The sequence below is a fragment of the Felis catus genome, chromosome E1, assembly GCF_018350175.1.
Source record: "Felis catus isolate Fca126 chromosome E1, F.catus_Fca126_mat1.0, whole genome shotgun sequence".
NCBI lineage: Eukaryota > Metazoa > Chordata > Mammalia > Carnivora > Felidae > Felis > Felis catus.
Window position 1 is genome coordinate 18,069,277 of NC_058381.1, and position 27,927 is coordinate 18,097,203.

Sequence of the window (27,927 nt, forward strand, 5' to 3'; positions counted from 1 at the left end):
TCCCTAACAGGACTGTGGTCATCACCTCTTGTCTTGTGGTCTTGCCCAGAGCCTGTATGTAACTCAATGGTGTGTTTGTGTGTGTGTGTGTGTGTGTGTGTGTGTGTGTGTGTGTGAAGCCTGCACTGTGGAAATGCTGTGGAATGTTTGTGCTGCATAGGGTGTGGGAGCAAGGATATGGTTCAATGTTCTGGGTGATGTCTGTGAGGGGCATGTGCATGTGTGCATATGGCATTAGTCCACGTGTGATGAGTAGACTTTTTATGTATGCATAGAGCAGGTTACTATGAATGCAGCTGGCCCTGCTCCCCCTCACAGGCAAGCCTATGGAGACACCTGAGTTTGCAGAATAAATAAAACACTACTAACACACATAAGAAGAGCTGTAAAAAAGGGGGGGGGGCGCCTGGGTGACTCAGTCGGTTAGGCGTCCCACTCTACATGATCTCACAGTTTGTGAGTTCGAGGCCCGCATGGGGCTCTGTGCTGACAGCTCGGAGCCTGGAGCCTGCTTCGGATTCTGTGTCTCATTCTCTCTCTGCCTCTCCCCAACGTGTGCTCTGTCTCTCAAAAATAAATACATGTAAAAAAAATTAAGAGCTCAAAAGCCTTAACTATTTTAATAATTGTTTTGGGGGAATTGTAACCAAGATCCTGGCTCTTTGTGGACATCTTTATTGGCTGGTATTGTCTCTGGGACAGGGCGCCTGTGGGGGCCAGGAGCTGGGAAGGGGCTCTGGGGTGGGGGTGGGGTGCCACAAGGGGCTGGGAGCTGACATCAAGTCCTCACCTAGAGTGGTGGGCCTTGGACTCCTGTGGAGGGTCCTGAGGGCAGAGAGAGAGAGAGAGAGCGCGAGAACGCGCGTGAGTCGGAGACTATGCTCCAGAGCGGGAGGGACCTCGGTAGGCTAGGGGGAGGCGGGAGGGGCTCAAGGGCCGGGGCTGAGTTCCGAAGGGTTGGGAGGGGCTGGATTGCGACCGAAGCTTGAGGTTGAGAGAATGGCTGGGGCGGGGCTAAGAACGGGGATAGGGGCGGGGCTAAAATCTGGGGACAGGACTAAGAGCTGGGAGTAGGTCTGGAAAGAAACTAGGGATGGGACTGAGGGCTGGGCCTCAGCGGCCAAGCTAGGGTTTAGGCCTGAGAGAAAGGGGAGGTACTAAAATTAAAGGTGGGACAAAAAGGGGCCTGGAAGAGCTGGGAGGCCCCGGATGAAGAGCGCCGTTGAAGTTTAGATTGGGCTAACACAACGCAGAACCGGGGGAAGGTGGAGGGAGGGGTTGGGCAAGCATGAGGTGGAGTTAAGGGCTGGACTGGGGTGAAGCGGAGATTGGGGTTTACGGTTGCCTCGACCAAGCTGAGGTTCAGGATTGGACTTCTGCAAGGAAGAGTCTTGTAGCGACGAAGAACTGGGCTGAGCGATGTGGGTCAGGACGACACTGACGATTGAAAGGTGGACTAAGGAAAAGGCTAAGGACAATACCAGCGCCTGGGATGAGAACAGCACTGGTAAGGAAGGGGCGGGGCAGGAGTTTGGGGGTGGGTTTCGAGCTGGGGGCGTGGCACACAAGGAGAGTGTAGAACTGCAAAGAGCCTGGAGAAGGAGGCGGGACCAGAGGCCGGGCTGGGTGGAGTTAGGGCCTGGGGGCGGGCTCACGCCGAGCCGCGGACCAATGATTGAGGACTGGGGTGCTGAGGCTCTGGGGAACGCCTGCGGGTCCGGCTGTGCCTGTCTGGCTGGAGCCGGAGCTGCTAACACCGGTTCTATAGGCTGGAAGGCCTTGCCTTGTCGCAGCCGGGCCCCGGCCGCTGCCTAAGAAATTCGGGGCCTGTCTGGAGCCCTTGGTTCAGCACCCACCCAGTCGCCAGGCTGGGGCAGGAGGTTTCATTGACACTAAGGGGAGGAAGGAGTCTGGGGGTTCCACGCGTGACATCACAATCGCCTTCAGATGTGGGCGGAGCCGGAGCGGCATTTCCCAGGAGACTGTCCTGCCTTGCTCCCTCCTTCTCCCTTCTTCCTTTCCTTTCTCCCTTTCCCCCACCCTTCCTCCCCCATTCAGCTGCTTTGGTGCCCAACCTGGAACTCCGCCCCACCTGTGCCACAAGGTCAGGGGGGAGTTCCTCAGCCCGCAGGACTGAGAAGATTCTGTACAAATGAGCATCACCTGTGAGTTTTGAGTTAGACCCCTGTTCTCCGGATTAATTACCTACCGAGAAAAAGACCACAAGCCTCCCTCTTCCTTTCAAGCTATCACTCTCCTCATTTCATTATGAAGCTCGCTCTGTGTCCCGCCACCATTATTTCTCCTGCAGGAGCGATGGACTGCTGCTTCAGTAGGAGCTCTCCTTCTGCCTGTGAAACTAGAGAGCAGATTGCCTTCCTCAGATCTGAGGAGAGTTACTAAATCTCACCCCTTGGCAAAAGGAGTTATGATTGTCAGGGCTTCTTGGGGGTTTGGGAAGAGTTAGTCAGTGGATCCTGTCTACAAGCTTCCTTCATGGTGACTCCGGAGACAGCAAAAACAGTGGAGTCAGATAAAGCAGAATTTGAATCCTGACACTGGCTCGGGTTCCTCTGACTCCTTCCGTCTGACTTTAGGGTGGAGGCTGGATATAGGAGGTTGTGAAGTCAGGAATGAGTAAAAACAGAGGATGAAGAATTGGCTGTGTTGGAGCTAGAAAACAGGTGCAGTAGGAAGTGACAGCTAGCAGGATGGGGTTTGGATAGGAACCCCAAGTAGACAGGGCTGCAAGAGCACAGGTCATACAGAGCTCTTTCCTTTGCCATCTATTAACTTGTCTTTTTTTTTAATGTTTTTTTTTTTTATTTTTATTTTTGAGACAGAGAGAGACAGAGCATGAACAGGGGAGGGTCAGAGAGAGAGGGAGACACACAATCTGAAGCAGGCTCCAGGCTCTGAGCTGTCAGCACAGAGCCTGACACGGATCATGAGATCATGACCTGAGCTGAAATTGGACACTTAACCAACAGAACCACCCAGGCACCCCTATTAACTTGTCTTTGAACAGGCTTCTTCCTGAGTCTCTGAGTCCCCATCCACAGACTGGATTGTGGTGGTTATTTAGAATCAAAAGCAGGGGCACCTGGGTGGCTCAGTCCGTTGAACGTCCAACTTCAGCTCAGGTCATGATCTCAGCCTGTGAGTTCAAGCCCCTCGTCGGGCTCTGTGCTGACAGCTCAGAGCCTGGAGCCTGCTTCTGATTCTGTCTCCCTCTCTCTCTGCCCCTCCCCTGCTCATGCTCTGTCTCTCTCTGTCTCAAAAATAAATAAAAACATTAGAATCAAAAGCATATTCTAAAAGCCCAGCACAGTGCGTAACATTGGGAGGATGCTCATCCTGGGTTAATTCTCTTTTCCTAGAAAAGTCCCTGGTTTTGAACCCTGGACAGAACCTCCAATGCTGTAGCTTCTTTGTGTGTGGTTCCAATAGTGGGTTTATTCTATTTTACTCATGTATTCTTCAAAAAAAAAAAAAAAAAAAAAAAGACCAACCCAGTATTTACTGAGCACTTTTCAGAGGCAGATAAAATATGGGTTTGTTCTCAAGTTGCTGTGAAATAACTTGATGAAGTACCATGGCAGGGTAAAGGGTGTAAGACATGTGTGACCGATTCTACTTGGATAGCTAGCTTTGTTCTTTCCAAGGTGAACAGGTGTTTCTGGGGAGTGGGAGGCAGGAGAGAAAGAATGGCGAAGGGAGGGGTGGGAGGAAGGATGGATGGGTGAGAGAAACTTGTGACTGAGGAAGGAACCAGGGGCTGGGTCCTGGGGGGCCAGTTATGTCATGATAAGGAGTTTGCACCGCATCCTGAAGGCAGTGGAATGCTGTTAAACAGAAGGAATATAGTGGGCCAGTGCCCACTACATTGCAGGAGGCCCCTGCAGCTGTCTTAGAGATAATGAAGGTTTCAACCAACATAGAGGTAGGTATGGCGAGACTCGGATCATCAAGGTGGTGTGGAGGTGAGGGAAAGAATGATCGTTAGATTCCTAGCTGGGATGCCTATTCCTCTCTGAAATGGAAGAGACAAGAGATGGTTCATGGAAGGTAGGGAGAAGATGATAGGTTCGTGTGGGACATGCCAGCCTAAGAGGTTTGGGAACGCCCAAGAGGATATTGACCGTGTGCTCAGGAAAAGCAGGCTGGATTGGAGACCCTGATTTGTGTCATTTTATTCGTGGATGTTTATTGGCGTCCTTCTCACCCCTCCCCCAGCCCCTTGAGAGCAGGGACTGTTGGGTGCCTGTTTTAATTTCTGTATCTCCAGGGGGCTGGTGGAGCTTCTCAGGAGATGTTTGAAGAGTGAATGGCTGGTGGGAGGAAAGGGGTGCTGCTGCTGTTGCCACTCTGTACTCTCTCAGATGTAAACAGGTTACCCAGCTGGGAGAGACGACACCTGCTGGCTGGCGTGGCGTCTAGCACTGATGCGTCTACCTTCTCCGAAGGTGGGTTCAGGGAACCTCTGGCCCCAGGCTTCCCCACCACCCCTCACTTGGGAACGCTGACACCTCATGGCAGGCAGGAGGGAGGGAAGTGTTTGGTCCAAAAGGGGTCCCTCAGCTGCCCCGTCCCCAGCCCCCATTCCTCACTTCTGCCAGGCAGGGAGGGCCCCTTCCTGGAGGCCACCATCACTCCCCTTTTTTTAAGTTTATTTATTTATTTTAAGACAAAGGGAGAGAGAGAGAGAGAGAGAGAGAGAGAGAGAGAGAGAGAGAAGGAGAGGGAGAGAGAGAGAGAGAGAGAGAGAGAGAGAGAGAGAGAGAGAGAATCCCAAATAGGCTCTGCACTGTCAGAGCCTGACACAGGCCTCGAACCCATGAACCTTGGGATCATGACCTGATCCTAAACCAAGAGTCAGACACAACCGACTGAGCCACCCAGGCGCTCCACCCCTGTCTTTGGCAAAGCACTTTATCATGCACAAATTTCTCTGACATATGTGAACAGAGTCCTCCCAACAATCCTGCAAAATTAGGGATTTCCTCCATCCCCATTTTGTGGATAAGGAAATGAAAGCTCGGAGAGGTTACTTGCCCTAGGGCATCCAGCTAGTAAGTGAGGAGCCAAGACTAGTACTCAGGTCTGTCTGACTACAAGTTCAGGGCACTTGCCACTATGCTGCCTCTTGCCCCCAGTCAGCCAGCAGTGCTGAAGAAGGTGGTGGTGGTCTAAGGTCTGGCCTTACATGCCTTATTCCTCCCAGAATGGAAAAGGGGCATGGGAAAAGGACAAAGGGGTGCCATCAAGCGTGTACAGGGGACCTGGGACCTTCATAGCCTGGTGGGGGAAGGGAAAGGTGGAGGAATGTGGGGCAGAGCTCACACCAAGCTGCTGCTCCCTTATCTCCCAAGTACTTTTTTAAAATTTTATTTTTATTTTTTTAATTTTTAAATATTTTATTTTTGAGAGAGAGAGAGAGAGAGAGAGAGAGAGAGAGAGAGAAAGCTGAGCAGGGGAGGAGCAGAGAGAGACAAGGGGACAGAGGATCCAAAGCAGGCTCTGTGCTGAGACCAGACAGCCCGATGTGGGGCTCGAGCCCATGAACTGTGAGATCATGACCTGAACTGAAGTTGAATGCTTAACCGACTGAGTCACCCAGGTGCCCCTCAAATACTTTTTTAAAAAAGTTTATTTTGGGGGGCACCTGGGTGGCTCAGTCGGTTAGCTGTCTGGCTTTGGCTCAGGTCATGATCTCACTGTTCCCCAGTTCAAGCCCCACATCGGGCTCTGTGCGGACAGCTCAGAGCCTGGAGCCTGCTTCTGATTCTGTGTCTCCCTCTCTCTGCCCCTCCCCCGCTCATGCTCCATCTCTCTCAAAAATAATAAAACATTTAAAAATAATGTTTATTTTTGAGAGAGAGATGTGTGTGCAGGAGGGGGAGGGGCAGAGAGAGGGAGAGAGAGAGACTCCCCAGCAGGCTCCATCTGCACTGTCAGCACAGAACCCAACTCGGGGCTTGATCTCATCAACTGTGAAATCATGACCTGAGCCGAGATCAAGAGCTGGACACTTAACTGACTGAGCCACTGATGTGCCCCTCAAATATTTTTTATTTTTGAGAGAGCGAGCACACAGGGGAGGGGCAGAGAGAGAAGGGGACAGAGGATTTGAAGCTCTATGCTGACACCAAAGAGCCTGATGGGGGGGTCTAACTCACAAAGTGTGAGCTGAAGTCAGACCTTAGCCGAATGAGCCACCCAGACACCCCACCCCTCAAGTACCTTTAAGGCCACTTGGACTAACACACCCCCAGGCTGGGTTAACTCCTGGCTGGTGGTCAGGGTGAGGTTTTGTCCTGTTCCACCCCTCGTAGAGGCTAAAGGCTTGGTCCTCCTGGCCTGTATGGAGGGAGTAAGCCAGCCAGAGGACCCCATACCAGCTTGTCCTGGAACTCATCAGTGCCTGCTCACTTCTTCCTCCAGGGGTGGGTGGAGCTGGAGTTCAAGGGGGACCTGCAGGAAGGTGCCCTGTCCTCTGTCCTGGTACATGGAGCCACTTGCAGGCTCACCTTTTAGATGGTGGCCTGAGGGAGAGCCATTGGTAGACTGGAGCTTTAGGCGGGGTCAGAGGGGAGGTGGTGGGGGTAGAGGCCGGGAGATTCCAGTGTGTCCAGGGCTTATGTTCGCCTGGGTGAAAGATGTGGAGCTCTTCTCCAGGGCCTTCCCCAAATCCCAAATCCTCACCCCAGCGGCTTCTCCCCTGTGCCCTGGGACCTGTGCTGGCTACAAGAGGTGAAAGGGGTCAGGCGGGGGCCGGTGTTTTAAGTCTGTGGCTCTGAGGACTGGGAGCGGGAAGAGATGGGATGCGGAATGGGACCTTGATGAGTGTGGAGCAGAGAAAGAATGGAGGGTGAGCATGTGGACAGAGAAGCGAGAAAAGTGAGGAGAGGTGTCAGGGGGAGGAGAGGCTTGGAGAAGAGGAGGGAAAGAAAGCACCAAAGTCAGGAGAGGCTGAGGAGTGGGACCTAATCTGCCTTTCACAGCAGGTCTCGGGGCTGGAGTGACTTCGGGGCTGAGGGGTAGGGGGTGGGTTTCCTGGCCTGTGCAGGGCAGGCTGGGGACTCTGAAGGGGTGTTCCTGTCTGCCATGTGGCTCCACAGTCTGCTGGCCCGAGGACCTTCCAAGACCCAGGCAGCCCGTGGAGGGCCCGGGTAGGATAGGCTCCCAGAGGAGGCAGAGAGTGGGAGAGGTGGGTGGCACAGGGCAGCAAGGGGGACTCAGTAAGACATCTTCCTGGGGGTCTGTGGGGGGTGGGGCGTGGGGCGCGAGGGCAGACAGGCAGATGGGCGCAGGGGAGCTGTGGGGGAAGAAAGGTACATAGTTCCCACTGGAGGGTTACCCGCCTGAAGCAGAAAGCTGCCAGAGGTGGTGGGGTGGCAGCAGGTGCATTTGGTGAAGCCTTTAGATTGAGCTATGGGAGGGGAGACCCAGGGGCATGCTGCTGCCACCGCCCCGGTGTGACCCAGACTCCCGCCCTCTCAGGTGAATTCAAGGACCCGGACAGGTGCTGCTGGAAACACAAACAGTGCACCGGGCACATCATCCACCCCTTCACCCCTGACTGTGGCCACCGTAGCCTGCACCTGCACTCTGTCAGCCACTGCGACTGTGATTCTAGGTAAGGGCCCTCCTTTTTGGGGGGGCCCAGAGCCCAGGACAGACTCCTGGGCAGAGCCAGGCCCGAACTTCCCCTGTGTTTCCCCGCTTCAGCTCTAACCTGGCACTGCCAGCCCAGCCCCGGCTTTGTAAACCTTGCTCCGCTCCAGAGCGATGGGAAGGTCTTTGGGCAGCCGGGGCTGAGCCGGGCAGAAGCCAGCCGTCCCTCAGGCTCCTCCCTCCGGGCCCCCGGGGGGTCACGGAGGCCTGGGAGCCACGCTGAGTCCTCTGTGTGGCAGGCTGAAGGACTGCTCAGAGAAGGCAAACAGCAGCAGCTCCCAAGACGTAGGCCCAACCTGCTCCCGAGATGTGGGCTCAACATGTTTAAACATCATCCAGTCCCCTTGCTTTGAGCTCATCCCAGAGGAAGAGTGTGTGCAGCGGTTCTGGTACGGCTGGTGAGTGCCAACAGGCTGACAGGGGCGGCACTAAGGGGCACCAGCCCCCCCCCCCCCCCCGCCAACTCTGTGACAATCTTCTCTTTTCCTGTCCCCCTCCCTCCCAGGTGCAAAAGCTATAGGCCTGTCTCTGTGGCAGTGATCCACCATCCCATCCACCATGACTGTGGGGCAGACGATCTGAATGAAGAAGAGGAGGAGGAGGAGGAGGGGGAGGAGGAGGAGGAGGAAGAGGGAAGCACGCCTCCCATCCCGACCCAGGTGGGGCCCGCCACCACACCCGCTGACACAGGCATGGGTGCAGTCACAGGTACCCCGGACTCAGCAGCTCCCATCACTATCTGGCGCTCTGAGAGCCCCACAGGGAAGTCCCAGGGCAATAAAGTGATCAAGAAGGTAAAGAAGAAAAAAGAAAAAGAGAAAGACAAGGAGGAGGAGACAGATGAGAAGGCAAAGCTGAAGAAAAAAGCCAAGAAGGGCAAACTGATTAAGAAGAAAAGCCCAGTTAAATTGGAATCTCCACCTCCAGACTTGACCCGATCAGTAAGCCCAAGAGAGTTGGCCAGGATGTCAGAGTCCAGCCCAGACAGCCGGGAAGACCTGGAGAGTGAGGACAGTTACAATGACCCCAGGCGGGAGGAACCCTCCAGCGAGGATATTGTGGAGTCTTCATTGCCCAGGAAGAGAGAGAACACGGCCCAGGCTAAGAAACCCAGGGCGAAGGCCTCACCAGTCAAGAAGGTCAAGAGGAAATCTCCCCCAGCATCAAACCCCAATCTCAGTTGAGGCCAGGGCATCCAGGGTGAAGAATAAATGAGATCAAGCCTGTAGCTGACCCCCTGCTGCTATTCTCTCTCCCTCCAACCTGTCACTTCTGTGGGGAGGGTGTGGGTTCTGGACACAGCTGGAGCCGAGGGGTCAGGGGGCTGCAGGAGTTTCTGAAGGGTAATCTATCTTTCAGGAGGCAGTCCATGGGAAGGCAGGAGGGATGGCAAGGGAGGGGCACAGCCTGCTTCTCTGTAACATCCTAGGCTCAGGGCAAGAGAGGAGCACACCTGGGTGGGGTGGGAAGGAGGCGTCCCATCTCCTGGGAGACTGGTCTGTGTGAAATCCACTCGGGGACAGGCAGTACTGTCTGCAGCGACAGCCCTAATAAACTGAACCTTTTAACCCACTCTGTGCCACTGTGCCTGGCCTTTCCCTCCTCTAAGTGGCCCTTCGGAGGATGCTGGTAACACCAAAGGGAACATGATCTTCCCAGCTCGTGCTCCTGCTAGGCCCTTCTAGACCTCTGTGCTGAAGGGAATAGAACTGAGTTCCTGGCAGAAGACCAGCCCTTCCCTCCCAACTCTTGCCAACAGCCAAAGAGATCTTGAATGACAGGATGAAGTCAAGACGGGAAGCTCACCAAGTGTGGGCAGCAGTGACCTTTTCTGATTTCTCTGCTGAGCCCCAAATAGAGGAAAGGGAGGGGGAGAACCTCACTTTCTTAGCACCAACTTGCAAAGCTAGGAGAGGAGGCCCTTCTGAAGGAACACAGGAGACCAGGAGTCTGGAACAAAAAGAGGCAGTGAGGCAGGGGGAAGGGGCCGGGGCCAGGGCCAGGGTGTTGGCCGGTCCCAAGCAGGGAAGGCGGGGCGGGGACTGGCTTCCCCCACAACATCCCAGCACTTCCCTTTCCAGGGCGTGCGGGTGTGGTAGCAGGCGAGCATGGGGCCCATCCTGGGGCAGACATACTGGACTTGTGCAGAGGTACTATCGGAGACTGAGGCTCAGCTGGCAAAAAGAGTGCGGTAAGAGGTACAGGGGCTCAAGCTGAGAAGGGCCAAATTTACTCATGGCCCTTCCTTGCTGTGCCAGAGAAGGCTAGTGGGCAAGCAGATGGGGCGGGTGTGTGAGAGCGTAGGGACAGCGGCTAACGTGTACAGAGGACTGATGAGGTCCCAGGCCTCCCCTTGGCAGAGCGCTTTCACACATTCTCTGCCTCTGCAGCTGCCCCAGGGAGGCAGATGAGGCAGGTCTCGCTAGCTTCACCATACAGAGGAGATGGCTGGCTCGAGGACAACAGGAGTTCCCTCGGTTCCCTCAGGGCACAGGGCACAGGGCACAGGGCTGGGAAGTGGAGCACGGATTTGGCCCCGGGCGGTCAGATACAGAAGCTGCTTGCTGTTGAGTCACTGCCTCTCTGGTGGCCTGGAAGAACCAGGGGGAGCTGTCAGAGCTCCAAACCCAGCTTGGAAAGCCACCCTTCAAGAGCCGGAGTGTTGGAGAGAGAGGCTTTGCCAAATGCTCTGTAGAAACACTGTTTATTCAAATGACAGGCAGGAAGCGGAGGCAGCAGCAGGTGGGTGAAGGCGGCCAGGCGGGGGCTGAGCAGGTTAGCACTGCTCCCGTGTCCCCTGCAATTCTGCTTTGATAGCCACCCAAGCTGTTGGCATCTGGGTCAGAAACACCTTCCCTCCTCTCCCTCCTGCCCGAAACTGAATAAATAGCATTCCTCTCCCCACAAGAGCTGGGGGAGACTCATGTGCTGAGCTTGGTGCCCCGGGGTCACAGCCCAGAGTCAGGTGAGGGCAGAAGCTCAAAATGGCTTGTAGGGAGAATACAAAACTGTTCCACTCTCATTCTCGTCTTCCTCTTCTTCCTCCCCGCCACACTCCCCGCCCAGCCTGGTCCCAGAACAGGTGGTCGGTGAGGGCCTGGAGTGGGAGAATTGTCGCCTAGCTTACACTGAGCTCAAATTCCCAAGGCCATCCAGCTTGTCACCTATCCAGGCTGACCACCAGAGAGAACGTCAACTCACGCCACTTTATGGACAGAAAAGGCGGGACAGGGAGTGAGGCAGTGGGCGGCCGGGCTCTCCCAGCCTCAGAGGTAACCAGAGTCCTAGGAGCAGGCCCCCTACCGGTCCATCTCGTCCAGGAGCGGGGTGGCATCGCCAGCAATGGACATGGGGGTGCTTTCGATCATGGGGCTGGGAGAGGGCCGAGGTGTTAGCCTCTGCTTCTGTTTCCGCCGCTCCGCTTCCTTCTCCTGTAGCCACTGCTCTGCCATCTTCCCCCAGTCGATGGCTGCATGGCTGTTGGACCTGGAAGGGAGAAGGGGCCTCTGAGATCAGGAATCTCTGGGGCCTCACCGGAACGAAGCCTTCCCACCAAACGCTGCTGATCGTCCATCTTTACAGAAATGGACCTGTTTTTTGTCACATCACCTTCTTCTGTCTTTTCCCAGAAAGTGGTCGTTCTGGAGACATTGCTTGGGTCACGGCTTTCACAAGGTCCAAGCGACCTGCTTATGTTGAACTGCTTGGCCTCTTGACAACACCTGCCCCTAATAACCTGCTCTGTGCCACAAACCGCATACTTACTTTGGCTGCTGCTGCCGTTGCCGAGAGCTGGAGGAGGGCTGGGGCTGGGCCTGGGCAGACTGTGGGGTGGTGCTGGCCTGTAGCTGATGGTACTGTGGTGTGGTGATGGGCTGGCTTGGGGTTGTGTAGGAGTAGCTGGGGGTCATTAGTGGTGTGGCCACTGGCTGCTGGGCTGGCGTTGGGAACACCTGGAGAAGGGTGAATAGTTAAATGGGGATGGGTTTGGGCCTTATTTGGCCTTGCTATGAACTTCTGGCAAGCTGAAAACCGGGGCTCAGCACCGAGCTTTCCAGCTGACCATCTCTTGAGCAATGTGTGGTCCCAGGTGGCAGAGACAGGCCAGCAGGATGGGACCTGGCACAACAGGGCCCGCCAGTGTGGACCACTTAAGGGTTCCAAAGATCCCAAAGGACCATGGAAAAATCAGACTTTCTCTTACTCCCTCTACCCTCAAGAGGGCCCAAAGAAAAGGAACATGTGTTGGAGACTATTCCTAAGGCTGTGGTGGCCCCATCTGTACATATGAAGCCCCTTGGGGTAGACACCGCCAGAGGGCAGTCTATGTACACAGGTTGGCAAAGGACGAATGTTCCCTTTTGCTCTTCTCCACCCTCTGCAGGGAGCCTTGTCCCCAAGCCACGTACATGGTAAGCGCTGCTGCCCCCTCCACTGCCGCCATAGCCATACTGGCTCGAGGCCCACTGGGCTGGCGTGGCGTTGGGGTTCTGTCCTTGGCCTGTCACGGCTGCGATGGCACTGAACATCTGCGAGGTCATGTTCTGAGGCAGGGCATTCACAGCCCGTGTCAGATCTGTAGGCACACAGAGGTGGGAGATGGGCACGTTAGAGGTCAAAGTCTTCTAGTGCCATCCCTCCAGCTCCCAGTCTCAGACATGAGCTCACCTGCAAGGTTGATATTGGCTGGGGTGGCATTGATAGAAGCAGGTGTCCGGGTCCTACTGCTGCTACTGGGGGTGATGCCTGTAGGAAACGACCAAAGTTAGTTATGTCCCTCCAGAAACCTGTTTCTGTTTTCACCATGAAGGGGGCTGGAGGAGGTCCTGAGGTGGGTGGAAAGAAGGGAAGCTGCATCAGCAAAGTGGATGGAGGACCTCCTTGATGCTAGGAGCCTGGAGCAGGAGTGAGACAGCTTCAGTGACAGCCCGGGCCTCGTCCTTTCCACCGGTGGCTAGTGATCACCTTGATTCAGGACCTTCGTGTCCCTCTAAGCACATCCCAGAACTCAGAGCAGAACTCACCTGGTACAGGATCCTGGTAGTGATCCTTAAACCATCGGAAAAGTCCGTTCACAGTAGGGAAGATTTGGCCCCGGTACCGGAATCCTTCTGGAGTCACTGTTACGTATTCTATCCTGGGATTTTGGAAGGAAACCTGTGTCAGAGACCACTTGGGGCCAGCTGTGAGAGAGCGGCCAGAACAGATCTCCACCATATGAAGTAGCCAAAGTGGGTGCTGGGGGGAAAGGAGAGATGAAAGAGCCCTGACCCTGTCAAAGGAGGCTGCACTGTGAGGAGGTGAGCACAGTCAAGGCCAGGAGTCGGCAGCCCTGGTGTGACAGGTACAGGCCATCAGAAGAAGGCCTGCTGGGGGCTGGGCCACCATCCTGGGGTGCAGTGTGATGGCAGCACACTGCAGGTGGTGGCAGGAGTTGAGGCCACAGTGTCAGGGCTGTTGTCCTGCTGTCTCCCCCTGCGCTGGAATCTGGAAATACCAGTTAAGGTGGTTAGTCTGACCTTACTGGACACTGCAGGGCAGAGAGTAGATAAGACGATGGGCTCTGGGTTCAGACCAGTTCTACTTGCAGTTTTGGCTGTCACTCACTACCTATATGACTTTATGTGAAGTCACTAAACCTGAATCTCAGCTTCACTTGAAAAACAAAGGCAACAGCACTTAAACCTACAGAACTGTGTGTGAGGAATAAATGAGACAGCATGTATGAGGCACTTAGCACAACACCTAAGATAGGGTTCTGTTCAATAAAGGACAGCTGTCAATTACCAACAGACAATGACAAATATTGGAAAGTTCTCATTTATGTTAAGTTGAACCCTGCTTTCTAAATCATCTATCAAGTGTCATTAATGCTGCGACACAAGGAGTCTGCACACCTTTCTACGGGAAGTGATTGCGTTGCCTCTACTTCCTCATTTAAAGATCCCTCGTTTGCTCAACTTCCTCGTGGGACAGTGTCCAGCCAATAGCCCTGGCTGCCATCCTCTGGAAGCATGATGGTGAATCAGAAATGGCTTCTCAGAAACGACAACAATATTCTACATGTGCCCAAGACAGTGCAGGGTCTGGAGTCCAGAGCTTCTTGTCACCCAGCCACTGAGCCCAGACTAACATAGTCTATGCTGTTTATCTTGCACAGGCAGTATAGGGATACGAGCAGAAACTCACTGGCCTTGGCCACGAGCCGAAGGGAAGGTGGGGGCGTAGAGAAGACTGATACGATTATCAGTCTGGGTAACAGACAAAAGGAAAGCAGATCCCAAAAAATGAGACTTTGATTCAGAGTGAGCTCTAGAGGGATCCAGACAAAGGCGTGTCTAGGAAGGCCAGCCTGTTAGCCACACACAGAAGGGAGCAGAAGGGTCAATGATAGGAAGGAGAGAAGCTCTCCTGACCCACCCCTTCAGCGCAGGCAGAAATTATTCGGCACACCACAGCAACAGTGAGCCACCTTGTGTCGAACCTCCTGGTGAGGGGGAAGCAGAGAGTGAGGAGAGACCTGTGTCCTGGCCCTCTTCTTTGCCAGTCAGGTGGAGAGTGTCTGGTAATTTCCATCACTCTTTGGGAGGGAAAAACGGTGAAGGAAACTTTTCACAGGGTTGGGGAAAGTATCTTTCTTTGCTTTTTACCTCTAAATCGTCACCCTCTTTCCCCACCTCCAACCTCCAACAGGTAAGAGGGAAAAGACAGTCAAGCAGAACCAGAGAGAGTACTGCTCCGGGGGTCTCTAACTCCCCTGCTAGCCTATCCGTGGACCCCAGTGGCAGCACCTTCTCAGGACTAGTGCTCACCTGGGTTTACCCCGGGGCTGGTATCCCAGTAGGAACTTGCCGGGCAGTTCCTTGCAGGCACAGATGAAATAAGGGATGAAGGTGGGCTTCTCCTTCTTAGTTTTGATGAGCAGCTCCTCTAATTTCTGGGGGTAGAACGAGGGGGAGAGGTTGGGATAGCAGCATGCTTGGTACACAATGTCTGGCGCATACATGAGGTACACCTCCTTCAACAGCTGAACGTCCCCTACGCTGAAGGGACACCATATATCCTGAAGTGACTGGGAGATGTCATGCCTCAAAGAGCCCTGGCTCACCTTACGATCCCCACCACTGCAGTCCTGATAATACTTGTGATTCAGAAGGTCCCGGGCAAAGGATGCCATGGGCTGGACATAGCGAGCAACAATCTCATCCAAGTCTTCAAATTCCTGTGGGAATATGGTAAAGGCCCCATGTGTCACATTCAGAGCTGAGACTCCTTCATTTAATCTATTCGGAAGAGAACCCATGGGAGGGAGTGGACTTCCCAGCCCTGCTGTAGCCTCGCTCCCCTGCAAAGTCCCCTCAATTTATACATCCTGCTCAGATTTATCAGTTTACAAGGCATAAAATTCTTTAAACCATAACTTTGATTCTCCTCTCGTGCTTGGGAATAACAAGGAACTTCATAAAATTTCCTTCTACTAAAAACGAGAAATGGTGTGTGTACGCAATCACGTGCATATATGTTTTCTCCTCTTCCTCCACTGGCTCTCTATAGGTAGTCTATTTTAAAATTGGGAGGACAGAGAGAAGCAAAATACACAAAACTGTTATCAAATGACTCCTTTCATAATCAACCTCCTATTCTGTTCTACACAGCTAAAATATACGTAATGCATATAAGTTACTAACGTCACATGAAAGTAAGCAGGAATGGCTTGTTTCTGGAAGTAGGAGAGGGGATGGGAAGCAGGAGCTGGCTCTCACCTCACTATTGATCCACAGGGTGGCTCCCAGGCTGAAGGCATTTTCCTTGCCTTCTTCCCGCACGTCCACGTGCTGGTAGATGCCATCACTGACCTTCCAGGTCACTGTCAGGTGATTCTCACCCTTGCTGCTTGGTCGGATGATCACATCACCCTGGTCCATGGTCTCCATCATCTTTTCTGCTTGCTTGAAATTTATATTATGGAAGGATGGGTGTGCGATCACTCGCTTGATGTATGCTGAGGAGGCCAAGAAAGAAGTACAGATCAGGGGAGGGGACTGGGAGCCCACAGCAAAGGGACAATTTGTGGCTTTATTTCTGACCTGCTATCAAATTCTGAGACTCTTTTGCCCTCTCTGGACCTGAATTCTCTAATGTAAAGGTTTTGTGTGTGAACCTGGGTTCCTCAAGTGCTGAGAGAACGAAGCTTTAAAAGTCACAGTGTAGGGGTGCCTGGGTGGCTCAGTCCGTTAAGTGTCCGATTTCGGCTCAGGTCATGATCTCGCAGTTCCTGAGTTTAAGCCCCGCGTCGGGCTCTGGGCTGACACCTTGGAGCCTGGAGCCTATTTGGATTCTGTGTCTCCCTCTCTCTCTCTAACCCTCCCCCGTTCATGCTCTGTCTCTGTCTCAAAAATAAATAAACGTTAAAAAAAAAAGTCACAGTGTATTAGCAAAGAACATGTGACCCAAGAAGACCCTGGCTTTCAACCCTGCCAGTGACTCCATCCATGATGTCTCTGAGGTGCAGCACCTCAAAGCCGAGCGCTCACTCCTACTGGGGTATAGCCATCAGCACACGAATCCTGCGGGGGGGCGGGGGGGCTGCCAAGACTTGGGCTGCACAAGTGGTGGCCACACTCACTGGTCCGCTGCTGCTTCCGTTTCATGTCCTCCTCTTGCTTGTGGTCTGCTGCTTCAGCGTCAAAGTCATAGTACGTGTCCTTGGGCAGTTTCCACTCGTTGTTCCTGTCCATGAGGTCTGAGGTTCGGCAGGTAAGGTCTGCACTGAACTTCTCAATGTCAATCTTCATGATGCGGCAGTGAACGGTCATTCCCACCTAGATCCACAGAACATTTGAGCTGGAAGGGACAAAGATGATCTAGCCCGATGCCCCATTTTACATGTGAGAAAACCGAAGTCCAGGCAGAAAGATGGAGTGACTCGCCCAAAGCCAGCGAGCAAGCAAGTGGCAGGTTAGGAGTTGACAGGTGAGTCTGGTCTGCAGACCACCAGCCATGCCCCGCACAGATGCCTCTCACTCTAGACAGGAAAAACAACCGGAGCTTACTGGGATCTACCCCGCCACTGGCGCTATTCCCTTTTCCCATAAAGTTACCTAATTATTGTTCCTGGGGTAAAAGCAAAGTCTGGCTGCCCTTTTTGGAGGAGAGGCAAAACAACAGCTTTCTGTTCTTTCCCCCTGACTTGAGCCCTTCCATCTAAACACTGGCAAAAGCCAGTCACTGCATAGTTCTTCTTTTGAAAATCTCCCTGGCTTCCTTGATTGGGAATGTTTTCCCCAATCTTCCTAAGTCCACGGTTCTCAGGGGTTCATGACACTTAGAACTAGAGAATTTGGCAGACATGGTATATCAGCCATGTCACCAACTAACTGGGTAATCCTGGAAAAGGCACTCAAATTTCTCTGAAAAAGGTTTCCTTCCCCATGAAGTTGAGAGATCAGAGACAACACATGTCAACGTCAAGTGCTGGTATCTACTGGGTACATAATAGATGGCAGCTGGCAGGAGAATACTAGAACAGAAAGGAAGCTCAGCCTTTCTGTTTCACAGCATGTAATGCTGGGCCCTGCTTCCTGCCTACAGACTAAATCACAGCGTCCCACATGGGAAGAGAGAGCCCTCTCCCAAAGGGCTGGCAACCCAATGAAATAATCACAAAGAGAACAAAAGCTGCTACTCATTCACATGCCTCTCACCCTGGCTTCTTTCAGCCAGTTATAAATCCTCCTGACTCTCTCCCCACCAGCAGCCACTGGGAACCAAGCCTCACTTCTAGGGAGGCGCAGCCCAAAGTTCCGGAGAGCCCCATTTGGGCAGCTGAAAGTTGCACTAGATGTCTTAGTTTAGTCTTCCATCTACCTTCACTCGCTCCTCGGGCCGCTTTACCACTTTGTCACTGAGGAACTTGGTGGGGATGAAGCCGGTGACACCATTGTCTAGCCGTGTTTTGACACCAATGGCCTGGCCTGGGCATGAGCCGCTGTCAAAGTGGTTCCAGACCTAAAAAGTGCATCAGGAGAGGAGCTTGGTCATTAAGGTTCTGGAGATCTACGTTCAGAAAAGAGCTGCTGGGGTGCTGCAATTTATCTTGCCATAACACCTGGCAACATGGTCTGCAATACAATGAATAAGCCACCCACCAACACAGATTTTGAACATCCCTAATATTAAATTATTAATTTATATATTAATATAAAATATATTAATCTATCTGTATGTCCCTCTAGCTGCCACAGAGGCCCATCTCTCCCAATTCTGTTCTGACCTAGTGGACGTAAGAAATACATATGCCAGTCTCCCCAGAACAATCCATTTCAGGGAACCAGCTGCCCCTTGGCTTTATTATTGGGACAAATCCCACCAGCTTATTTATTGGGTAAAGTCTGGAAACTGTCTCGTGTGGAAAATGGAAAAAAAAGATCAAGAGAGCCTATAGATTCCTTCCAACTAGCATGTACAGGAACACCGTACCTGCCCTGTAGTAAGAAACGCACGCCCTCAGGTCTATAATCTGGTTGAGTTAGATCCCCAGAAAATAGGAAACATGGGTTAAAGGCTGAGCCGTAATAGAAGGAAGCACACTGATTGTTTCTGACCAGGATATAGAGGGACTTCATGTTAGACCTGTATGTGTTCTAGCCCTCATCCCTGTTTGTTTGGGAAAAGCGTGATCTAAAACAGCTGCATTCTAGACTCCGTTCTAGAGACATTCAATGGAGGAAACTCAGTGACCACAGTAACAGTGCAGCACATACCTCGCTGAGTTCAGGGAAATTGTCTTGCTGACAGAAGGGGCACTGCCACAGCCCTGTCTCATCGTTGCGGATCGCCTGGTCATAGCTCTCACCCTGTGGACGCCTGTGGGCAATGCCAGTGACGTTGCAGATGATGAGCTTTCCTGCAGGAAAGGGAGAGGACAGGGAAGGAAAGAAGAGAATGGGGACCAGGCTAAGGGAACTGGAGAGGTGTTCTTTCCACTGGCCTTTTAGTGTCAGAACATCTGGCTTATGGCATCTCTACTGATTTCCCTCACATCCTTAAGGAGCTCTTCCCCTGATTTGATGACGGGGGAACATGATGCCTATAGAAGTGACTCCTTGAAGATCCTGAAGCAGCAGGTTAAGAAGCATAATTGGTCCCTGAACTCAGTTTTGACTTCTAGTTCAGGGCTGCATATATTAATAATAATCTTAAAAGCTCCCCCGGTCTTTTTTACCTACAATATAAACCTGCCTCACTCTGCTGGAATCATCGCTTGGTTTGAACATATACAGTAAACGCACCCTTCCACCCCACAAATTCTCCTCCAGCTGAAAACCAGACCCAGCGTTTACCAATGTAGAAGGTCTCTGGTGTTTCTTTGGTTAACATATTGAAGATTTCCTCTGTGTTGGGAGAGCGGTAGGCTGTCCGGAGGTCCTTATACCGACAGCTCAGCTCCGCCCGGATGTCATACAGGGTGATGTGTTTGTCACCATAGCCCTGGGGAAGAAGCCCAACAGGAAGAGCCTTGCAACCCTCCCCAACTGGAGCCACGGGGGGCTTGCAGCCAAAGGAGTAAGACAGTTTGCTCCTGTCAGGGCTTCTCTTCTTTCCCATCAAGATTTACCATAGAATTTTTTCAAACTTTCTATTTATTTTTTTGTTTTTATTTTTTTAGAGAAAGTGAGAGAAGGCCCACAAGCAGGGGAGAAGGGCAGAGGGAGAGAATCTCAAGCAGGCTCCAAGTTCAGCGTGGAGCCTGATGCAGGGCTCAATCCCACGCCCATGGGATCATGATCTGAGCCAAAATCCAGAGTTGGATGCTCAACTGACTGAACCACCCAAGTGCCCCCCCCCCCAAACTTTCTCTGTTATAACATGGAATGTTCTCGGATAAAAATGCTTCACAGAAACCCAATGTGGGAAACAGATACATGCAAAGCTACATGCAGCCTGGGCAGAGAGAAGAGACAATCAAGTCTCCTACATTAACACCATTGGAGGTTTTCTGGAGATTTGCTGCCTGAGTCTCCTCCCAATTAAGCCACTGCGGGTGACTTCTGTGCCAAGCCTCTAAACTGTCACCCACCTGCCTCTCCAGTTCTTCTGCAAAGGCATCAAGGTCCAGATCCTTCAGTCGCTCTGGGTTTTCCAAGATCTCTTCGAGGGCTCCTGCGGGGTTAGCGTCCTCAGCTGATTCATCATATTCCAAAGCATCCACTGCCATCTTCCTGGCCCACTCATAGGTCTCAGGGTGGACTCGGGAACCGTCAAGAACTTCAATGTATGAGTCGGTGCTGAATGAAAGGCAGAAAAGGGACAAGGATAAAGAACAAGAAGCTTCTAGTAACGACCCAAATGTCCACCAATGGGGAACTGGTTAAATAAATCAGGGTACCTCCATACAATGGAATACTATACAGCCATTAAAAATAATGAGGTAGATCTATGTGTGCTGACATGGAAAGATGGCCACAATATACTGATACGTGAAAAATGCACTGCAAAACACTATGAACCGTATGATCCCATTTTTGTAGTAAATGGGTAGTTAGTAAATGCATAGCAAAAATAAAATTTAGGAACGTTGTAGTACACACCAAATTGTTATGGTAGTTATCTCTGGGGGGTGGGATTATGGGGGACTTCCACTTTCTGCACAATATTGCTATACATTGAATTTTATATAATGAACTTAAACAAGGCTTATACAATAAGATAAAACAAGAAGGGGGAAAAGACCTCTGACAATTTGCTGACAGCTATTTTCCCCCATAAAGCCTTCCCAGGCTGGTCTTGCCCGTGCACTCACATGGACCTATGTTATTCGTGGAGTGTTACAGCAAAGCTGGGTGGAAAATGAAGTTTTAGAACTTGAAGCCTATTTCCCCACTGATTTCCATTACTGAATGAGGAGCTATGTGCCCGTGGAAAAGATCCTCCAAAGACTGAGTTGATAACTTCTGGAGAGGAAGAGGTCAATAGTGAAGTCCAAAGTCCAAGTGAATAGAACTTTCTCTCAATAACATCATCTGAAAACATACTGAATCTCTATCCCCCTTCCTTATCTCCTCATACCCCCACACTCCTTTTCCATTGCCCCTGCTAGCCCCACCCTTATCTAGCCACGGCAAATCATAATAACAGAACATGTTTGTGTTTACTGAATGAAATCTTGTATGTTTTCTGCCCTTAATTTATAAAATAAGTTGGTTCTTTTTATGTTTTCCTCATACAAAAAAAGCTTCACATAATTGAACCGATCTTTTCCATAGGTCAGATGCTCTTGACTTAATAAAGGGTTGCTCACCTTTGCTTTAAAATATTTCCTAATTCAAATACCTTGGGCCCTTTGACAGCCCTAATCCCCTGAATCCCCAAAGCAAAGCCCAAGGGAATTCTGCCTGGCCCACCCAGGAAGAGGGCATCACCTGTCCCCCAGGGAGGCCGTGTCGATCTTGAGGAAGCCAGCACAATTCATGAAGACTTTGGGACCCATGTGGCACATGGTGACCAGCTGGGTCCGACTCTCCAGCCTGGTGTTGTTCTGCTTCAGGATCTAGGAGAGAGGTGTGGGCTTTCAGGTTTCTGGGAAACCCTCTGTCTCCATGCTTCAATATCTAACTGAGCACTATACCCTACTGTCTGCTACTTAAAAAAAAAATTATTTTAGTGAACTACATTACACCTGCCAAAGATAATATAGAACTAGTGTGTAAGTTAAAAGTTAATGATAAAACATACATCCAAGTACCTTTCACTCTTCTTTTTTAAAAAAAAAAAAAAATTTTTTTTTTCAACGTTTATTTATTTTTGGGACAGAGAGAGACAGAGCATGAACGGGGGAGGGGCAGAGAGAGAGGGAGACACAGAATCGGAAACAGGCTCCAGGCTCTGAGCCATCAGCCCAGAGCCCGACGCGGGGCTCGAACTCACGGACTGCAAGATCGTGACCTGGCTGAAGTTGGACGCTTAACCGACTGCGCCACCCAGGCGCCCCAGCCTTTCGCTCTTCTTAAGAAAAAGAACATTACCAGTACTTCCGAAGTTCCTTAATTCTTCCATTAACTTGACGGAAATCCTTTTTCTACCCACTGGAATAAAAACCACTATCCTGAGGTTTGCGTCTGGTATGCTTGCTTTCACCCATATTATTTTTTTTTGAAGCTTTTTTAAAAATTCATTTTGAGAGAGAGACAGAAAGAGAGGGAGAGAGGGAGAGAGGGAGAGAGGGAGAGGGAGAGGGAGAGGGAGAGGGAGAGAGAGAGAGAGAGAGCGAGAGAGCGCGCACATGTGCACGCATGCATGGGAACAGGGGAGGGGCAAAGAGACAGGGAGAGAAAATCCCAAGCAGGCTTCTTGCTGTCAGTGCAGAGCCCCACGCAGGGCTTAATCCCACAAACTGAGATCATGACTCGAGCCGAAATCAAGAGATGCTCAACCAACTGAGCCACCCATGTACCCCTCCTTCCATCCATTTAAAAAAAAAAAAAAATTTTTTTTTAACGTTTTATTTTATTTTTGAGACAGAGAAAGACAGAGCATGGATGGGGGAGGGTTAGAGAGAGAGGGAGACACAGAATCCGAAGCAGGCTCCAGGCTCTGAGCTGTCAGCACAGAGCCCGACGTGGGGCTCGAACTTACAGACCAAGAGATCATGACCTGAGCCGAAGTCTGAAGCTCAACTGACTGAGCCACCCAGGCGCCTCCCGCTAAAAAATTTTTTTTTATCTTTAGTTTTGAGAGAGAGAGAGAGAGAGAGAGAGAGAGAGACAGAGACAGACAGACAGAGAGACAGAGTACAAGTGGGAGAGGAACAGAGAGGAGAGAGAGGGAGACACAGAATCCAAAGCAGGCTCCAGGCTCTGAGGTGTCAGCACAGAGCCCCACGCGGGGCTCGAACTCATGGATGAGATCATAACATGAGCCAAAGTCTGACGCTTAACTGACTGAGCCACCCAGGCGCCCCTTCTTCCATCCATTTTAAATCCTAGTTTATGGCTATCTTTTCCATGAGCCACTATAGTATAGTAATGAAGTACAGTAGTACACATAGTAGCTGTGGCCACTTGGGTCTGAAGTCTGACTTGGACTCTTACTAGCTGGATGACTCTTATACCAGTCTCTACTTCTCTGACCTTTTGTCAAAATTATACTGGCAATTGTAAAGGCTCAGTGAAATAGAACTTTTCTTACTTTCTCATTCAACCCAATCTTACCTTCAGGAGATGGGTCCCTTTTCGAGGTCCCAGACCACAGACGTACTGGATTAAGGCCTGGCTATATGGGTGGGCGATGGCACGGTTGACATCAACCCCAACCTCATTGACTCGGTTGATAAATTCACAGTATAAGGCATTGAGCAGCTCCTCTTTCACCACATGCTCCTGCCGATAAACAGCAGACAAGGATAAGGTTACTGTGCCCTTCTGCCCGCTAAGCCTGCCTGTTGAATCATACTCACTTGCAAGGGATGAAACTTGAGACACAGGATGTCTTCATCAGAGCTGCACACCTGGGCAAATTCAATCAGAGGGTCCTGGATGCGCCGGGCCAGGGAGACGGCCTGTCTCAGCACTGGAGGATAATCCCGGAACTCTGCCTAGAGTCAAACAAGGACCAGCAGGACCATTAAGTCCCCTCCGTTCCGAGAGCAAAAGGAGATTCAAACCGTTCTGGCTTTAAGTCACTTTCTTGTCTCCTCTGGGACCCCTTTTTCTTGGGACCAATTTAATTTTCAGGGCTCCCACTCCGAAGCATGACTGGCAAAATGAAGCAACTGCACACGGGTAAGTGAACAAGTGCAGTCCTGTGCCCTCGATAACCTTCGTTTTCCTAGTAAATTTCCTAGGGATTGACAGCTCTTGCTTGCGCAGGTCTTAAGAATGGGGTTCCAGCATTACCTCCGATTTCTTGCTATTCATGTAGAGAATGGCCAACTCATTGTCAACCAGCTCCACCCCAATAGAGGACAGTTGTTGGCCCTGGTCCAGCTCATGCACAATGCGCTTCACATCTTCAATCAACATCTGGGCGTCCCTGGAGGGATGAGGGGTATTGGTCAGGGTTCTTTCTGAAGTTTCTCAGGGATAGACAGACTCATGGCTGAGGTGTAAGTGGGGGTGGGGATGGGGGAGGAAGGGGCTTTGAAGACAAAGAGATACCCACCCCCCACCCCGCCACCGCCCCGGGGATGGGAAATTTACCAAGGGTCTACATGCTTATTGCTCTGTTAGAGGCATATGCCAGGTTCAACAAGAAGGAATGAATGAATTTAAGCCAGGTCTAGTCCCTGGAGTTCCCCTGGAGCCCCTACCTGTTTTCTCCTGCAACTGTCACCACATGAGGCTTTTTATTCAGAAGAAATTTCTTTAGGGTTTCAATGTCTTGAGCCTGGATTGAAATAAAATTGGAACTGAATGGCTTTGAAGACAGGGAGATTTCTAACAGTTCTCTCTCTCTAAGTAGCACAAGACCTTGTAAGACCAGAGAACAATAAACTCCATAATGCACAGACATGGTCTAACTAGCGCACAAAACAAGGAGACTAAGACCTCTGGTTTGAATATTATATATCTGCTAACGTTTCCTAAAATTACTATACTTCCGGCTCATCCTTGGTCGTGATGGTCTAAACACATTGGGTCTTCCTTTCTAATTAGTAATCTCTACACCCAATGTGCGGCTTAAACTCACGACCCCAAGATCAAGAGTCACATGCTTCTCTGACTGAGCCAGCTAGGTGTAAACATACTTGGGTTTTTTCTACCATAAACCACTGCTTAGCTATCAGGACTATTCTAATCTCAATTCCTTGTTATCTTTTTCTATTTTAATTGTTTTTTTTTTTTTTTTTTTTTTTGAGAGCATGAGTGGGGGAGATGAGAGACAGGGAGAGAGAGAAAGAATGGGTCTTAAAATCTTAAGCAAGTTCCACGCTCAGTGGGCAGCCCAACCCCATGACCCTGGGATCATGACCTAAGCTGAAATCAAGAGTCAGACGCTCAACCGACTGAGCCGCCCAGGCGCCCCGATGTTTCTTTTTAAAAAATGGTTGCGAAAAATTACTCTAGAGTGCAGGTCTCTCGCAAAATTGAAAGATACCATTAGGTTAAGAAAATCAGAAGCATATACATGAGATGAATTCAAATTCCTCCTTCCTTGGAAGAAACACTGAAAAGCTAAAGCAGGGAAAAGGTTGGCTTAATGCCTCACTGGCTTTCAGCTACTGGAACAGGATGACCCAGATGCTGGGAAGAACAGAGGCTATAATGGCAGCTTCCAGAAGAACACAAGACCTAGGAATTGGCCTCCAGCCAGAAGTAAATTCTGCACCAGAACGTGAGTGCCATCTACTGCTTATGGAAGTTGAGACTTATCCCAGGACTCCAGTATTCAGCAAGCACGTGGAGATCAATCAGGGTCTTGCAAAGGATGTCGTGTAGACCATAAACACATACCCCCACAGAATTGTAAAACGTGCTTAAGATGTACACTCGGTTGCCCTATCCTAGCCACTTGCCTTCTTTTCCCGTTCTTCCTCTCTCCATGCAGTTCGCCGTTTGGTAAAATGGGGCAGTCGAAGGAAGTCTGTCACTTCTCCTTCACCGTTGACCAGGGCGCAGAACACGGGGTGATCTCTGCCGACCAGACAAGAGTAGTGCAACAATCAGAAATAAGAGGATGTAAGTAAGAGTAGAATGAAATTAGGAAGACAGGTAAGGGTGAGGCTGAGCAGGCACAAACAGGCAGTTACCTGGCAGAGGAGAAAGCAATGCCTAGGACGCGGATGCCCTTCCCTTGGTTCTCATCCATAAAGTCATCATCTTCCTCTACCTGTTGATCTGGCCGGTAGGGTGCCACCCTCAACCAGTTGTAGAGTTTCCGACTACAGGCCTGGGGAGGAGACACACCAGACACTATGGCCAACAGGCTCACCGAGTGTGCTAAGGGAACAGATGTGGGTACACATGTGCACAGGCTGCGCTGACGTGTGCACGTGTTCCTAGCCCTTTGCAGGCTTACAGTGTGAAGGCATACCTTAATTGTGGAAACAGGAGAGTATACAGAGAACAGCAATATAAACAAAGAGTGTTTGGGCTGGGGGTGGGAAGCCAAGAATCTCCTCAAACGGGGGGGGGGGGGTCTCGGAGTGACCCCTGGCTTGTTTGCTAGAAGACTACTTGTAAGGAGTTCTTTCACTCTCAGCTCTAGTTTGGGGAAATCACAGGCCTAAAGACCGTGAGTCTTAACCTTTATGACATATTCTTTGGCTTCGGCCAGCAGCTTGTTCTTGAGCTCTTTGGCCATCTGCACATAGAGGAACTGCTGCAAGGCTCGCTCGATGGCCATGGTGCGCTGCCGGTTCCACTCCTGCACCTGGTGGCTGAACTCATCTCGGTAGTAAAACTGTTTGATCTCTTCGAAATATGTCTGGTCATTGCCGTAGCTGAGGAGAAACAACACTGCAGGGTCGGGGATGGAGGAAAGATGACACTGAAATGTCCACAAACACTGTGAACCAGGGACAATGGCCTGCTCACCTCTCAAACTGTGGTTCACATTCCTGAGGGACCCCTCCCTCCAGCTGACCCTTCATCAAGCCCTCCCAGAAAGAGCTCCCACCCCAGAGCTTTGCTTACCCTTCTACCCCCTTCATATCTATGCTGATGTCAATGGTGAGCAGCCCTTCATCTTCAGCCAAGCAGATCTTGAGGAACTGGTCATCTCTCAGTTCCTTAACAGGCTTGTTCTTTAAGTACTTGAAGGAGTAAGCGTAGTGGGCCTCATCCACATCCTGTACACATTAAGAGGAATCGTCAGCTTACCGACAGGCTGGGCTTGACCCTGGGAGAAAAGACTGCCTCTCTGCTTGCCGGCAGACAGCTCAGCTGAGCATGAAAGCAAGAAACTCAGTTCAGTCGAACACAGAGCTGGGCCACGTGTTGGATCAAAGCCCTTCACCCAGCTCACCTTTCTACCTTTCTTGGTGGGGGTTATATTTAGCTTGGCTCTCTCCTGGAAGGTCTGCCTCAGCACCTGTCGGACGAGGGGCTCTCGGGCAATCTGCAGGGCTACCATGTAGCGGGCACCTTCCAGCACAGCTTCAGGTGTAGGGAACTGGCTGTGGGGAAAATGCGGCAGCTGCAGGATGACAAGTGTCTTTGCCCGCGGGCCCCTCCTCCTGCCAGCCACGTGCCACAAGCCTACCTGCAAACATAATCCTTGGCCAGCTCCAAAGGCTCTGCAGGGAACTGCTCTGTCTCGTGCCGCTGGTAGCTGTCCCGCAGGTTTTCCCCAAATTGTTCAGGAGTCAGTCCAAACTTTTTGGCCAGGCCATCTAAAGCAAACAGGAGTGTGAAAGGTAAGGCAATTGCTGGGCTGACAAATCTCTTTGGTCTCCGAGTCCAGAGCAGCTATTCTGGGCACTAGACTTTAAGAGGGTCATGAATAAGCAGCACCAGGAAGTTCACAAAGAATAGTAAAAAAACCCAAAAAAACAAAAAAACAAAACCTGTCTTTAAACACCTGACAGGCTGTTATAACCCAGAAAAACAGTAATTTTCTGTGACTCCTGGGCTCAGAACTAAGGTGGAAACTACAGTTTAATAAAGAACTTCTCAAGGCTAGGATGAACTCTGTCCCTCTGATTATATGAGCTTCCCATTCCTCTGGGAAATTAGGGAGAGGCTAGACCATTACTGTGGGTGGGCGTGGGTGCTGGGTGGGGGGGGGCAATGTTCACAACTGGATTAGTGATTCGCTCAAAAAAGTCCTCTTCCTGCCCACCAGCGACCATCTGGGAACTCCCCTTGCTCAAGGCTGGAACGCCCAGGACACAACACAGCTAGCTTTTACCTAGGCCAGCACTCTGGCAAATGGTGTACATGTCTCGGCGGGAGGCCTGCTTGAGCTCTGGGCCCCTCTGCTCCTCGTCTTCTGCCTCTTCACCCTCACCTGGGAAGAAAACATGAGTCAGTGCTCTAGTTTCCAGTCACTCCCAAGGAGCTACCACATGCAGGGAAGCCCCAAAGGGCACTCAGCCAAGGGCATCCTTGGGGATGGTGTGGCCATCAAGACTCCTGGGTTTTCTGTTCCAGCACTCACCTTCCTCATCTCCCTCTTCCCTCACACGCTTCAGCTTCTTGCGGCTGGCTTTGGCAGCATTCTGCATCTTGGGGATATCACGACCATAATATAGCAAGAAATGGTTGTAGACATCTTTCAGCTCATCCATTGACTGGACATCCTTAAGCCTGG

At 51.3% G+C, this 27,927-nt stretch overlaps 2 protein-coding genes across 12 annotated transcripts in view; one reads left to right on the forward strand and one right to left on the reverse strand.

Moving 5' to 3' along the window:
* The first annotated feature begins 1,033 nt into the window (after nucleotides 1-1,033).
* On the forward strand, nucleotides 1,034-8,903 carry PROCA1 (protein interacting with cyclin A1). 8 transcript variants are annotated; one of them, XM_045044346.1, is made up of 6 exons: nucleotides 1,034-1,507; nucleotides 4,383-4,466; nucleotides 7,122-7,172; nucleotides 7,504-7,639; nucleotides 7,917-8,066; nucleotides 8,183-8,903. In XM_045044346.1, exons 1-6 carry the CDS (start codon nucleotides 1,420-1,422, stop codon nucleotides 8,859-8,861), a joined length of 1,188 nt encoding a protein of 395 aa, XP_044900281.1. In that variant the 5' UTR covers nucleotides 1,034-1,419; the 3' UTR covers nucleotides 8,862-8,903. The 8 variants fall into 8 exon arrangements, with proteins under 8 accessions (XP_044900281.1, XP_044900280.1, XP_006940090.3 ...); XM_045044345.1 differs by having other exon boundaries at nucleotides 1,037-1,507; nucleotides 7,917-8,075; XM_045044347.1 differs by lacking the exon at nucleotides 1,034-1,507 and adding an exon at nucleotides 1,765-2,165 and having other exon boundaries at nucleotides 4,289-4,466; nucleotides 7,917-8,075.
* Nucleotides 8,904-10,365: 1,462 nt separating this feature from the next.
* SUPT6H (SPT6 homolog, histone chaperone and transcription elongation factor) overlaps nucleotides 10,366-27,927 on the reverse strand; it is a 32,762-nt gene continuing 15,200 nt past the window's right edge. For all 4 annotated transcript variants that reach the window (XM_003996485.6, XM_006940029.5, XM_006940030.5 and 1 more), the window contains exons 12-37: nucleotides 27,775-27,923; nucleotides 27,526-27,624; nucleotides 26,878-27,007; nucleotides 26,641-26,791; nucleotides 26,310-26,464; nucleotides 25,921-26,116; nucleotides 25,424-25,563; nucleotides 25,190-25,307; nucleotides 23,984-24,060; nucleotides 23,571-23,706; nucleotides 23,132-23,269; nucleotides 22,887-23,054; nucleotides 21,099-21,226; nucleotides 19,757-19,964; nucleotides 19,020-19,167; nucleotides 18,441-18,583; nucleotides 17,545-17,685; nucleotides 16,304-16,499; nucleotides 15,441-15,679; nucleotides 14,786-14,899; nucleotides 14,490-14,614; nucleotides 12,702-12,814; nucleotides 12,346-12,423; nucleotides 12,087-12,253; nucleotides 11,443-11,630; nucleotides 10,366-11,163 (exon numbers count right to left, since the gene is read on the reverse strand). In XM_003996485.6, the coding sequence (XP_003996534.2) occupies nucleotides 10,977-11,163; nucleotides 11,443-11,630; nucleotides 12,087-12,253; nucleotides 12,346-12,423; nucleotides 12,702-12,814; nucleotides 14,490-14,614; nucleotides 14,786-14,899; nucleotides 15,441-15,679; nucleotides 16,304-16,499; nucleotides 17,545-17,685; nucleotides 18,441-18,583; nucleotides 19,020-19,167; nucleotides 19,757-19,964; nucleotides 21,099-21,226; nucleotides 22,887-23,054; nucleotides 23,132-23,269; nucleotides 23,571-23,706; nucleotides 23,984-24,060; nucleotides 25,190-25,307; nucleotides 25,424-25,563; nucleotides 25,921-26,116; nucleotides 26,310-26,464; nucleotides 26,641-26,791; nucleotides 26,878-27,007; nucleotides 27,526-27,624; nucleotides 27,775-27,923 (3,832 nt within the window). In that variant the 3' untranslated portion in view covers nucleotides 10,366-10,976. The remainder of the gene's footprint in view (nucleotides 11,164-11,442; nucleotides 11,631-12,086; nucleotides 12,254-12,345; nucleotides 12,424-12,701; nucleotides 12,815-14,489; nucleotides 14,615-14,785; nucleotides 14,900-15,440; nucleotides 15,680-16,303; nucleotides 16,500-17,544; nucleotides 17,686-18,440; nucleotides 18,584-19,019; nucleotides 19,168-19,756; nucleotides 19,965-21,098; nucleotides 21,227-22,886; nucleotides 23,055-23,131; nucleotides 23,270-23,570; nucleotides 23,707-23,983; nucleotides 24,061-25,189; nucleotides 25,308-25,423; nucleotides 25,564-25,920; nucleotides 26,117-26,309; nucleotides 26,465-26,640; nucleotides 26,792-26,877; nucleotides 27,008-27,525; nucleotides 27,625-27,774; nucleotides 27,924-27,927) is intronic.

Bases quoted from the DNA above. Each gene is read 5' to 3' on its own strand.
- PROCA1 (XM_045044345.1), top strand. From the start codon at position 1,420: ATGTGGGTCAGGACGACACTGACGATTGAAAGGTGGACTAAGGAAAAG. The intron at 4,467-7,121 runs GTGGGTTCAGGG...GTGGCTCCACAG, and splicing joins TGCGTCTACCTTCTCCGAAG to TCTGCTGGCCCGAGGACCTT. The intron at 7,640-7,916 runs GTAAGGGCCCTC...TCTGTGTGGCAG, and splicing joins CACTGCGACTGTGATTCTAG to GCTGAAGGACTGCTCAGAGA.